Source organism: Temnothorax longispinosus, chromosome 10 (genome assembly GCF_030848805.1).
Source record: "Temnothorax longispinosus isolate EJ_2023e chromosome 10, Tlon_JGU_v1, whole genome shotgun sequence".
Taxonomy (NCBI): Eukaryota; Metazoa; Arthropoda; class Insecta; order Hymenoptera; family Formicidae; genus Temnothorax; species Temnothorax longispinosus.
Genome location: NC_092367.1, coordinates 12,286,758 through 12,301,722, shown reverse-complemented (window position 1 = coordinate 12,301,722; position 14,965 = coordinate 12,286,758). Strand labels below are relative to the sequence as shown.

The 14,965-nt window shown below is 32.8% G+C and overlaps 1 protein-coding gene across 2 annotated transcripts; it reads left to right on the top strand.

Annotated features, from left to right (window-relative positions):
• Positions 1-7,341: 7,341 nt before the first annotated feature.
• Positions 7,342-9,853, top strand: LOC139820530 (uncharacterized). 2 transcript variants are annotated; one of them, XM_071790898.1, is made up of 4 exons: positions 7,342-8,032; positions 8,165-8,308; positions 8,897-9,164; positions 9,267-9,853. In XM_071790898.1, exons 1-4 carry the CDS (start codon positions 7,827-7,829, stop codon positions 9,801-9,803), a joined length of 1,155 nt encoding a protein of 384 aa, XP_071646999.1. In that variant the 5' UTR covers positions 7,342-7,826; the 3' UTR covers positions 9,804-9,853. The 2 variants fall into 2 exon arrangements, with proteins under 2 accessions (XP_071646999.1, XP_071647001.1); XM_071790900.1 differs by having other exon boundaries at positions 7,964-8,089.
• The last annotated feature ends 5,112 nt before the right edge of the window (positions 9,854-14,965 follow it).

Here is a 14,965-nt window from a genome sequence, read left to right as displayed (position 1 = left end):
CGCGGAATCGTTTGGTGGTCACGAATATAATCAGTAAAACGTTTGGTGGTCAACCGTTTTCCCAGAAAAAAGGAAAAACCGTATGCTCACGATTCCGCGTCGATTGAGCCGTATGGAAGTCAATTTGATTGATAAATAATGTTTATTCATCAAATTACCGAGCTAACGTCACGGAGTAGTCATGCGACCAATGGCGTGAGAGTACGGTTTTTTCTATTTCTTAGGAAAACGATTGACCACCAAACGTTTTAATGACAATATTCGTGACCACCAAACGATTCCGCGTCGATTGAGCCCTATCAAAGTCAATTTGGGTGACAAATACAATTTTTCTGACTAATAGCACAGGGTCATACGACCAATGGCGTGAGCATACGGTTTTTCCTTTTTTCTGGGAAAACGGTTGACCACCAAACGTTTTACTGATTATATTCGTGACCACCAAACGATTCCGCGTCGATTGAGCCGTATGGAAGTCAATTTGATTGATAAATAATGTTTATTCATCAAATTACCGAGCTAACGTCACGGAGTAGTCATGCGACCAATGGCGTGAGAGTACGGTTTTTTCTATTTCTTAGGAAAACGATTGACCACCAAACGTTTTAATGACAATATTCGTGACCACCAAACGATTCCGCGTCAATTGAGCCCTATCAAAGTCAATTTGGGTGACAAATACAATTTTTCTGACTAATAGCACAGGGTCATACGACCAATGGCGTGAGCATACGGTTTTTCCTTTTTTCTGGGAAAACGGTTGACCACCAAACGTTTTACTGATTATATTCGTGACCACCAAACGATTCCGCGTCGATTGAGCCGTATGGAAGTCAATTTGATTGATAAATAATGTTTATCCATCAAATTACCGAGCTAACGTCACGGAGTAATGCGACCAATGGCGTGAGAGTACGGTTTTTTCTATTTCTTAGGAAAACGATTGACCACCAAACGTTTTAATGACGATATTCGTGACCACCAAACGATTCCGCGTCGATTGAGCCCTATCAAAGTCAATTTGGGTGATAAATACAATTGTTCCGAATACGGCATTATGCGCATACGGTTTTTTCTATTTTCTGGGAAAACGGTTGACCACCAAACGTTTTACCGGTTATATTCGTGACCACCAAACGATTCCGCGTCGAATGAGCTATAAAAAAGTTAAATTGGTTGAAAAATAAAAATTGTCCGGCTAACTTCACACCGGAAATTTTATTTTTATTTTACAGGAAAACGACTAACCACCAAACGATCGGACTAGACTACCAAAGACCACCAAACGACCACCAATCGATTCCAATTAATGAAAGTTCGATACGTTGAAGTTGTCCGGCCAACTTCATAGAGGTCTTCGGGCGGGTAGAAGAGCGCAGACAGCCATAGCCGGTTCGAAAGTCGTATGCGTTAGCGCGTAGGCTGACTTGGCTCGTCTATTATGTCTCGCGTATCCCTTCTGATGTTGATTTATAAATAAAATATATATTATGACATTGCAGATGACAATAAAATATCCTTCCCACACTAGTCGTGAAACACTATCGTGTGTTTCTTAATTATTTAAAAGTAATGAAACTAATAACAAAAAATGTTAGTAAAATTGATCAATTACATAAATAATATCTAATAAAATTATATTATCTTTATTTTAAAAATAAACTATATAAAAGAAATAAAAAACATAAAAAGCGTAAATAATAGAAATCCACTCTTGGCCAATATGTACGCTTTCTTCTAAAAAAAATCATGTTATTAATTTAGAAAATAAATTATTTTTAACACAAGAAAAGTGAAATAAAACATTAAATTATATATTGTTTGTTTTAGAAATATTGTTTTGATAGTATAATTACTTTGCTATTAGCAAATACATATAATATAAAATTTAAAAAAGGAATAAATTATTTGTGCAACAATATGATAAATATATTGTAATATTTGTTCTCAAATAAATGCATGGACAACGTATATATTTGTTGGAAACCGCGAGAAGGTGGTGGTCTCTTCCGTCAAGAGAAAATGTAAAAATTGTTTTCTTTAATATTAACAATTCTTTACATTTCCTACGAATGCAGATAGAACAGAGAGAGAGAGAGAGAGAGAGAGAGAGAGAGAGAGAGAGAGAGAGAGACAGAATAGGTATAAAGGATAAACATAAAATAGATATAAAAGGATAGACAAAAATATACAGGACAGAACATAGAAAAAAAGTGTGCAAGTAGAAACTTGCACATTGCTTCCTCATAGTTTTTAAGTGTGCAAGTAGAAACATACACATTGTTTTCTTATAATTTTTAAGTGTACAAATTATAAATTTGAACATTACTTTCTCACAATTTTCAAGTATGCGAATTATAAATTTGCACGTTGCTTAATCAACATTTTATTTAGCTCATAAAGCTTCCTCTTATGAGGAAGCCTTTTTATATGTATAATTATTAGTAAATATTTATTAATTTGGCTTCCTCGAAGAGGAGCTTTATGAGCGAAATCTTTTGGAACGTATCTATTTTAACATCCCGACTAGAGAAGTAACCCTTACAGAAAAGTATTACTGACTAAATACTTAAAATCTCAGTGATTTAATACTGTCAATATTTATTTGGGAAATACTGGGAAAATACTGGTAGTGATAAGTATTATAGGTAGTGATTAATACTACACAGAACTACTGGTGCTTAGTATTGAATTACTCACCAATATTTCGATTTCCGATATTTACCCGGCATAAAAAAAATTATTTTTTTTCAAAATTTTATTACTATTTTGTAACTAAATTTGTTTCTTAAGATGCAGTCTATAATTATAAATATTTCTCGTATTTGAAAAACACTTACCTTGGTGGGATCGAACTCGGGACCTCTGGATCGTGAACCAACTGCCTTACGTGGTAGACTACTTCTTAATTTGATGTAAGTGTTATATATAGTCTACATGTGTCATAACCAGCGCAAATATATAATTTTTCAAAAATCATCTTAAGAAACAAATTCAGTTTAAAAAAAGTAATAAAATTTTGAATTGGATATTAAAATGATATCCTCAGTACTATTTCAAAACTTGTACACTTTTATCACAACGAATTAGTACAGACTTTCATATAAAATGTATTTGTGCCTTACTTTTATCTCTTTTCCTTAATATTATCAAGAATTACCATTTATAATGTTTCTATACAAATTGTAGTACTGGTCAGTGATTAATTTCACATGGAATATTCAGTTCAGTACTTGAGTATTATTATTAAAATACTGGCCAGTGATTTATTACACATGGAATCCTTGGTTCAGTACTTCAGTACTAACATTGAAATACTCATCAGTAATTCAACACAAGTATTTATTACACAAGTATTTTTCACCTAGTATTAAATGCTTTCTCATCAGAAATTTAATACTAAGTATTCAATACTCGTCCTGTATTAAATACTACTTTCATAAATTACTGACCAGTAATAAAATACTATGCAATACTTGGATCACAGTGATTCAAGTACTAATAAATACTTAATTTTAGTATTATTAATACACAAAATAAGTATTTATTACTAACCAGCTAGTAATACTTTTTTGTAAGGGAAGACAGTACTCCATCTTCCACCTCGAGTACCACCGTACTTTGTATCGAAAAAACCTAAGTAACAAGTGGTGGACGTAATCTTTGTATCTCCAAAAATCTCGAAAAAACCTAAGCAGTAGTATTTTTATTTCCAAAAAATTATTACTCAAGTGATACACATCACAAAATTACGTTACCTTATCAAAAAATGAGTCGCGCTTCAAGTGACCTATTATTACAATTACAAAAAAGAAATAATATCTCTTTTTAAATTACAGCGCCAATTACAGAGAATATACACTGAGAAAAAAAATTTGTCAATCCCAAGAAATATTTAGTCCGATACGTTCAACTAAACATTTTAGTTAGTTAACTAAACATTAGTTGAATTAATTAATTCTTGATTAAAAAAACGAAATAAATTGTTGAAACAACTAATATTTAGTTAACTAACTAAAATGTTTAGTTGAACGTATCGAACTAAATATTTCTTGGGATTAACAATTTTTTTTCTCAGTGTATTTTTCGAGATACAAAGATTACGTCTACCACTTGTTACTTAGGTTTTTTCGAGGTATATCTTCCACCTCGAGTACCACCGTACTTTGTATAGCGCAAATTCTTGTGTAAATAGGCTAATAATATCTGCAAGTAATTTCTCCAATAGGGTTGACTTTTTTGGTGGCTCTGTATCAACTTTTAAACAAAAACTTTCTCGTCTACTCTTGTAACCTGAATGTTCTCCATATTATGTTGTAAAATTTTAATTTTATCTTATTGTTCTTGTTTTTTCTTTTCTCTTTGTACGCTAAAGGGTTTATTACCCGTTAATAAGTTTATTATTATTATTATTATTATTATTATTAATATCACAATGTCGACGGCAAAAACATTGCCATAATGAGCGTCGTGCCATCAAGTTGGCGACAACATTGCTCGTAGTTGAACTCTTTTCCACACTACACAAGAGGTAGAGCAAGGCGCGTTCGCGGATATTTTTTCTAATTCTGTATTACGTTGCATTTTGGCACTCAAGTCAACTGTAACCCTTAAAGACTATACCTCAAGTCTCAATTTTGAACAATTTAAATTATTGGCAACTTTTTCTAATTCTGTTATATTCTTCAGTTTTTTCTACCCCTATTTCATATATAATTCTTTAAAATTTGGTTGATTAGACCAACTTTATAAGGCTTCTATGTATGTACACAGATTCTCCGAAATTTCAAACGTCTGTAAAAACTCAAGAACTGATTAATTAAATCTTACAATATTATATATGAAATAGGGGTAGAAAGAACTGAAGAATATAATAGAATTAGAAATAGATCGATATCTAAAATATTGAGAAAACTACAGCGTAAAACACACTTTTGTAAAAAATGAAAATCCCCTTAAAATCCATACCGGTCAACAGATTTTAATAAAATTAGAGGAGAATATACTTTCTATGATACTCTATTTGTGTGCAAAATTTCAACCCGGTATCTAAAAAATTGTAGAAGTAGATACGTGAAAAAAAATCTGTACACACACATACACACATACATACTTCCGGACATTTTCTATTTATATGATTTCTTGACATTTTGGAACATTCTAAATTTATTTTCATTTAAATCTCGAAAAATTTTTTTTTTACTATCACAAAGCTTCCTTTATGAGGAAGCAAAAAGAAAAGAGTATTAGTTTTAAGGTCACTTTACACGATTTATAATTCACGACAGTTTGTGACAAAATTGCATATATAAAAAAACATTCAAAAAATTAGAGGTACATGTAAAAAAATATATACATATACAGACATATGTATACATCATACATGCATTAATTATATATCTTCAAATGTTTTCTTATAGATTACAAAATACAAAACATAACAAATAGAATTATATAATTCTTCTGTCGTAAATTATAGATTGTCTAAAGACTCTAAAGTAACCTTTACACTAGAAATACCAAATAATTTTCTACCGTTTCAATTTTTAAAAGTAATGTTACATTAATCATGTTAAAGACCGAATAAATCGAATAATTTTTTTATTACAATATAAATTTTCTACTTTAAAAAACAGAATATTAAAAAATAAAAACGGTCGAAAATAGCTTTTGGTATTTCTAGTGTTAAATCGGAAAAAGTGCACATGTTTTACTTAATATAATACTGAAAATTATAACATATTTATAGCAAAAATATTTCCGTTCTCATCTAAACTATTACGAAAACTACAGCCAATTTTTGAAATTAATAAAAGAAATATGTTATAATAAAATCAAAATAGATATAAAAATAATGTTATTACAAAAAGAACAGATATAAAACTTAATTTATAAACCACGGATTACATATATACATATATATACATATATGTATTTAATGAAATAATAATATACATATCTTTCTTCCACATTTTTTACACAGAGTGGGCATTTAAAATAGAAAAAGTTGTTCGATTTTGCTAAGGAAACCATTCTATTTAAGGAATGTTGTACTTAAAAGTACAATTTTGTGGGCAAAATTATGTACAGCTATTTAAAAAAACAACATTTTAAGGGGGTAGTACAGTTTGGCAGAGGATTGCGGAGGATCAATTTCAGGATTTATTTGTGACAAAGTGGTAGGCCATCAGGTTCATGGTGTATACGATATTGAAGTACATGTTTAGGTGCATTTACAGTATTTTTTATATAAAAAAATATTAAAAAATGTAGGAGTTATGAGTCATCTCTTTGCACGCGCGTTTGACTACAATGTAGGCAGTAGCTCCTGTACGGCGTGCCTGAAATGAAAAACGCAAAAAGGGTAATAAATTTAAATGTATTCCCCACCGGTTGACGTTCGAAAATTGTAAAAATGTTAAAAATTGTGAAAGAGTTATAGCACTTAAGAAAAAGAAGTTGGCAAAAAGTTCATTGGCACAAAATAACTTTCTGCTATAACTCTTTCACAATTTTTAACATTTTTACAATTTTCGAACGTCAACCGGTGGGGAATACATTTAAATTTAATACCCTTTTTGCGTTTTTCATTTCAGGCACGCCGTACAGGAGCTACTGCCTACATTGTAGTCGAGCGCGCGTGCGAAGAGATGACTCATAACTCCTATACATTTTTTAATATTTTTTCATATAAAAATACTGTAAATGCACCTAAACATGTACTTCAATATCTTATACACCATGAACCTGATTGGCCTACCACTTCGTCACAAATAAATCCTGAAATTGATCCTCCGCAATCCTCCGCCAGACTGTACTACCCTTTTAAAAGACTGTCATTCAAAAGCGTACATTACGTACGAAATACGTACATTACGTCCGTACATTCAACGTACGTTGAATACTTCGTCAAATAATAATTTATTTTTCTCCTTACCAATGACTATTTTAACATTTTATAACTATTTTTAACGTTTTTAACATTTTTAATATATTGTAATACAGACCGTAGCTGTGTTCCGCGAAATTGACTGCCAGTGCTGAAAATCTATAATACATGTGACGCGACCTATACATTTTTAGTACTGGCAGTTTCGGAACACGACCAAGAGTGACATAATTTATATTATATTATTTTATTATATTTCTTTATTATATAAATACATAAAATATACAAATATAATATATAATTAGACTTAGCTTTATATGCGATCAAAATTATGGATATACCTTTGATCGCGTATAAAGCTGGGTCTAATCAAATAAATCTTAAAAATTATATATGAAATAGGGGTAAAAAGACTAAAAAATATAATAAAATTAGGGTGCGTTCGGGAAGACGCTATTAACGCTATAAACGCAAACGCTACCAAAACTGTTCATGGAGCCAATAGCGCGATAGCGATAGCAAGCTCCATGAACGGCACTAGCGTAGCGTTGGCATTATTGGTGTTTGCGTTTGCGTTTAGGTAACAGGTGGAGTCTGAAGTCCCACATCGCTTTTCGGTCATCGGTTTCCTCGTCTCTTCATACTCTTCTCCGCGAGACGGTCGATCGGCACGGTTCTCGCGATCGTTGATTCGCATTCGTGTCCGTGTCGTCTCGTCTCGTGATTCGCGCTGTATCGTCACCGTTCACCGTCACTGTACGCTGTACCGCGCCGTGTGTCGTGTGATCGTCTCGTCGCACGGGCGCAATTTCGCCCGCTGAGCGCGATCAGCTTCGTTAACCGGGTGCAATCGTCGCACACTACCCCCCGCGAGTGTCTCGTTCTTCCCACAGCTGAGGCAGCTGAGGAAATCGTCCGTGCGTTTAAGTAGCAAACAATGGAGGCAAATCGAAGAGATTTGGTAACAATAATAGCACTGCAAATACGGGAGTTGGTAGAAACGTCATCAAGTGACAGCGATAATGATGAACTTGAAATATTGGAAAAAATATTAAATAAAAGAAGAAAAGTGTCCAGAGTACAAAATTATGTTGAAACAGTAGTGCCAGGGTTAACAAGTCAAGATTTCAAAGCTCATTTCAGGTATCAATAATATAAATAATGTCTTCCTAAAAATATTTCTCTATCAAAAAATCTATGGTAAACAGTTTAGTACAGATTTGAATACAGAATGTAATATCTAACTGGATAAACAATAACTAATGTATGATTTAGGATGCTTCCTGGAACCTTCGAGTATCTTCTGTCTATTATTGAGCCAATACTACTAAGAGAGAAAACAGAGGGAGCACCTATGATTTCTCCACGCAAACAGTGTTTGTTGGCGTTGTGGCGATTAGCTACTCCAGATTCTTTAAGGTAATGAATAAGTTCACAGTTTTGTTGAACATGGTCAGTGATATCAGTCAACACAAGCATCAATCTTTCTTTGTTTGACATGTTGGCAACATAAACAGAGATGCTTATGTTGATTTGTGTCATTAAGACTCCTGGGCTCTCGCCGTCATCATGTGAGATCGTGACGTCAGGGACGAGAAATAACACGCTGAAAATTCTTGCGTGCCATTTCCAAATAAAAAGATAACATAATACTTCAGATCACTTCAGCACACACCAAAAATACTCCCGAGAACTATCCCTTTCCATTGACAGTTAAAAAACAGTCATAAAATGAATGTAATATGAGTGCTTATGCGCCGGCGCACGGTTTCGTATTACATTTATTTTACCGTTTTTATTAACTATGAAGAGAAAGGGATAGTTCTCGGAGTATTTTTAAAGTGTGCTGAAGTAATTTGAAGTATGTTATTTTATTTGGAAATGGCACGCAAAAATTCTCAGCGTGTCATTTCCGCCTTTGACGTCATGATCTCACATGACGGCGGCGAAACTCTAGGAAGCCTTAACTAGAAAACAACTGTTATATATTTTTGTTTTAATCTTCAGGTCGATTTCCGATCGATTTAATGTCGGTAGAAGTACTGCATTATATATAACAAGACGTGTTATAAATGCACTTATTGAGCTGGCACCTACTGTAATTAAATGGCCTACAAATGAACGAGTTGGTCAAGTGTGGGCAGGATTTGAAGCTACTAGTGGATTCCCTAAAGTCATTGGTGCTATTGATGGCACGCACATCAATATTCCAGCTCCTAAAGATGATCCAGCAGCATATGTCAATCGCAAAAGTCATCACTCAATCCAACTTCAGGTAATATTTTCTACTTCAATAATTTTAGCGGGAATTCCAATGTTAATGCTTTTCATGCCAATTTTATGTAATCTATATTGGTTTGTATGTCTTTTGTTGCAGGCTATTTGTGACCACACTTGCCAATTTATCCACTGTTATGTTGGACATGTGGGGTCGGTACATGATCAACGAGTGTTTCGTCTGTCGGAAGTACAATCCTATCTTGGAGATGTGTCAAAGTTTCCACAAGATTGTCACTTAGTTGGAGATCTAGCCTATAAATTGCATGAAAATTTGCTAATACCGTATCGAGACAATGGCCATATGACACAACGTCAACGAAATTATAACTTTTGTCATGCTTCTGCGAGAATTGCTATTGAAAGAGCTTTCGGACTATTAAAGGGACGTTTTCGAAGCCTTCTTACAACACTTGCAATGGATAGAGTAGACTTAATTCCACTGCATATTCTTGCCTGTTGTGTTTTACATAATGTGTGTCTAATGAAAAATGATGATTTTAATATAGAAGTGATTGAGGATGTAGATGTGATAGATTGTGTGATGGCCAATAATGAAAATATGCGTGATGCTGCTTATGCAGGTGCTGCAAAGCGAGATCTAATAGCTCAGAGATTACGACTAAGAAATGTATAATTAATACATATTCATTTATTTGAAATAAAAAACTACAATTTACTATGCAATCGGTTAATATTTATTGTATACAAACTAAAACCTTAAAAATTATAATGTAATCTTTGGTTTAATCATTATCTCTCCATCTTTTACCTTTTAATCTTTTAATCTTCTATATACCCATCTTATATACCTACTTTATATACTATTTAATGTTAATAATGAAATTATAGTTATCACTTACACTTTGTTCAATATAACGCAAGAGAGAATATATTAATAATAAAATAAACGTGCGTGTAATATAAAATAATATATAATAGAATATATATTAATATTCCGAATAACAACCAAACTTTTGTACTATGTAATTGCACTTTTCCAAACTGTGCACTGGTTCTGTAACATTGAGGTATTTACTTCTTCTCTAGAAGTTTATCCAGTTTTGCCAACATTTTGTTTCCCATTTCCATCCTTTCTTTGTGTCTCTTTGCTTTTTCTTCCTCAGCTTTTTGGCGCTTTTCTATTAGCGTTTGTATGATGGCTGGTTGATCAGTGGCTTTACGTTTACCTAAAAGTAAAAATTTTTTATATTTCACTGTAATGTCTAAAGGCTGATTTATAAAGGCTGTAACCATTAATTAAACTGTAAGCTCTAAGAAATTGACCAATCACAGTCTAATGTGAGGAGAATAATCGACTGATTAGAAAATTTTTTAGGGCTTACAGATTAAATCAACGGTTACGGCCTATAAATCAACATTAATATGTGATAAAAGCCAAAACCATATTAAATTAGTTGCATTATTATACATAAATAAATGTGAAATTATTGCAAGCAGGAATCCGTTAAAAAATTGTTTATATATAACTTTATACAATATTATTTACAATTACGTAAAAGAAACTTACCGGTTTTTTGCTTTCAAAGCACTGTTCGGTGAGAGTTGCAATGTAAATTCTTCTCCAGTTATAACATCCTGAAGATTTACTTCCACGGAATTGTCGAGATACTCGGGATTATCCATTATAAATGTGTGTATTACTGGCACCTTCTTCTTCCTTATTTTTCTTCGACCGGTAGTTTGGTGGTTAGGTTCGACAAACATGTGCAATACATGGGCGTTCTGAGCGTTCACGAACCTTGCAAATGCTAACACTACCAATACACTACCTCGGAAGGAATAGCGTTGATAGCGCTCAGTTATGACGTATAACGCTACCATGAGTGACGTCATAGTAGCGTTTGCTGCGCTACCATCTAGTTTCGCGAACAGCTTATAGCGCTAAATAGCGCTAATAGCGTCTTCCCGAACGCACCCTTAGAAATAGATCGATATCTCCAAATTTGCGGAAGTTAGAGCAACCACGAACATTTCTAAAAAAATTCAAAATTTTTTTTAAAAAAAATCTCATTGCCAAATTCAATACCAACCTTCCTTGAATAATACTCTATCGATTAAAAAAAAAACATCTCAATATCTCAAAAATTACGGAAGTTAGAGCATATACGGACAACAAAAGCATACATACATACACACGAACACTTTTTTTTAGGCGATATTTCGACGTTTTACAACAATCTGAACATATTGGCAGAAAAAACTCAAAAACCAATCTCTTCGTTGGTTTCTTCTACCCCTATTTCATATATAATTTTTTTAAATTTGGTTGACTAAACCCAACTTTATACGCAATCGAAGGTTCATATACGAAATTCACGAAAACAAAGCTTCCTCTATGAGGAAGCAATAATATATGTATAAAAAAGCAATATAAAGAATAAAATGAATAATAAAATAAAAGAAATTATATAATATTGTTTTGGAATTTATAATAAAAATATGATGTAAAACATCATTCATAATTTGTATGGAAATAAATATAAAGTATTACGTGTGGAACTTGTATTAAAACTAGCTGGTTACCCGGGGCTTCGCCCCGGCGTCTTTTTTTATAACTTTATTATATCTAGCTAATCTTATATCCACCAATATATGATTCATAAACACATATTGTCAATTGTAACTTTTTTACATCACCCATGATCCTCACCAAATTTAATAACAACCTTCCTTAAATGATACTCAATCCATCAAATAACTTATACATTTTTTAGACATAAATCGGCAACCCCTTCACCGATTCTCGCCAAATTCAATACCACCAACCTATCTTTAATGATACTTTATCTATAAAAAAATTAGCTCGATATCTCAAAATTTACGGAAATTAGAGCAATCACGTAGATTTTTTTTAGACAGAAATCGGTAACCTCTTTATTATTAACAATTTTTTGAATTCTATTATATTCCTCAATTTTTTTACCCCTATTTCATATATAATACTTTAAGATTTGGTTGATTAATTTTTAAGAATAACGTTCAAACATACCCGTAAGAATTTTATATATTAGTACAGCATTCTCGAAAAGTTAGACAAATTTTGGCCGGTTTCCAGTAAATCGGTCCATTAATAAATGAGTAGTTCGCAGTCAGTCAGACAGACAGACAGACATTAGGAAAATTTAGAACCGATATCCTAAAAAATCGGTGATGATGCGGTTCTCAAAATACGTCTACGGTCTAATTAAGTTAGAGTATCATAAGATAGTATATACCAAATTTGGTTGTTCTAATTTGAAAACTGTAGATTTGCATAGCGGACAAACATACATTCATTTATATAGAGATAGAGATAAAAATATGAATTTATTACAATTATATGTATTTCTTGTGCTAATAATATAATAATTTGTAACAACCCAGATAGCACAGCTGATCTTTATGAATTCAAAAAGATCTGAATCTGATCTTTATGAATTCATAAAGATCAACTGTGCTATCTGGGAAAGTATAATCGCTTATCCATTTTTATATTAGTAAGCTCAATTTTTTTTAAACGTATGGATACAAATTTAGTAGCTTCGGTCACTGCTTTTTCTATATACGTCCCAAAATCTTGTGACACATGTAGATTTCATACTGGCAATTAACATGGATTTGATTCCTTTAATAGGTCTTTGATTTGCATTAAAAATTTGTAGAACAACGTCCATCCAGATTTGTGCATTGAATGCATTAGAAACCATCTCTTATATAGTTCCTAATAACTTTTTTCGTTTTTTTGTTGCTTGCCTATTTATTTCCATACAAATAAAATAAATGATGTTTTACATCATTCATTATTTATACATTATATTACAAAAAATAATAATTTAAGGTGCAAGAGATGCAGTATCTCTTTACATACATTATAATTAGTATGCAGGAAATAAATGAAAACATAGATGAATTTTGAGTTTTGCTAATATATTTATAAAAAATCCACAATAAACTTGAATAATTTATCAAAATGATTTTATATCAGCGGTGCACACGTAGTTTTGTTGTTAAGATTTTGCAGCAAATATTGAGATCCTGATGTATTTAAAAATTAGATGGATAATAATGTTGATTACACTCCGTTTTTTGTTCTTTTTTTTAATGTTACTAGACACTACAGACGCGCGCTACGCGCGCGCTATTTATCTTTAACATTTCACTATTAACCCTATTATACACAACTGTCAAAATATACAATGACAGCTGCAAATGAAGTAAGCGCAGCAAGAGAACCAATCGGCATCGCGGAAAAGCGGCAACAATAAACTTCACATCTCCTTTTTAGAAGAGGATAAAACTTTATTTCACATTATACGAAAATATTTCACAATAAGTTTTATTTCTGTAATATTATAATACGTCATAATTATATATATATATATATATATATATATATATACTTATTGCAAAGTGTTCTCATAATGATGTTTCTAATTCTCATTTATTTCTGATATTGTCGTATTTTAGAGAGTGACTATAGAAACTATAGCAAGTAAAAAAGTCGTTATTTTATTTTTCTTCTAATTTTTTCCAATACAGAACTGCCTAATTGCGTAGTTTTGTAATAAAATTATTTTAAAAATTATTTGACGAAAAATTGTCACATTATTTGCATGAGTGCATCTGTTCCTGCAATCTATGATGAAATTATAAGTCCAAAAAACGGAGTGTTTAATCAACATTATTATCCATCTAATTTTTAAATACATCAGAATCTCAATATTTGCTGCAAAATTTTAACAACAAAAGTACGTGTGCACCGCTAATATAAAATTATTTTGATAAATCATTCTAGTTTATTGTGGATTTTCTAAATACATCAGCAAAACACAAAATTCATCTAAAGCGGGTGCTTGTTAGCCTTGGTACGTTACTGCCTTCTGCTACGGACGGCCAGAAAGCATTTTCAGGCCGTATTGCTAAAGCGGGGAGCACGCGGCAACGCCGCACAGACGCGGCAACGCCGCAGTCTTAGCATATGTCTCTCTACCGTGCGTCCGCGTGAGCAGTTCAATGGTGTGTGTGCGTATTCACACATAAAACCTAGAAGTTAGTTTCTCGACGTTGGCGACACTGAAACGAAGTTTCGTATTGTCACCGCGCGAGGTCTCCAACATCAATTCGGAGTTCGGCCGTGACTCCTGTAGCTCCGGTAACTTAGCCGGTCAACTTCGACTTTATTAATTTTCATATTTTTTTATCGTTTGTTGGTCGTTTGTTGGTGATTGTTGGCCTAATTACAACGTTTGTTGGTTCTTAATTTTTTTTTAAATTTAAAAAGAAAAATTAGCATTAAGTTAGCCGGAAAAATTTTATTTTTAATTTCAAAAAAGCCTAATCGATGCGTAATCGTTTGCTGATGATTGTTGGTCTAATTTTAGCGTTTGTTGGTTTATTATTAGTCTTAAAAACGAAAAAAAAAAACGAAAAATTATCTCACATATTAAAGTAATCGAAGATTGGTTTATTTGCCTACGACTTAAGCTTTATTTCTATCAATTTAAGGCTAACATCTATAAAACTGCCATATGAATACGGGCCTTAACATCGGCAGAAAATCGCGAAAAGATAAAGAAACATGGTGGTTCGTGGGAAGCACACACACACACACACACACACAACGGGGGGGTGCGAGGAGGGGGGCCTTCGGCCTTCAAATTCAAGCAAGCGCGGGTAAACGGGAAACCGTACCCCTACGTTTGAAGGGTCGGCTTGTCCGGGAGTACGTAATCGTCAGGTATGGGCTCTGTAAGGGGGAAATCCCCGGTGTCGGCTCCGATTCTAGCGTGAAGGGAA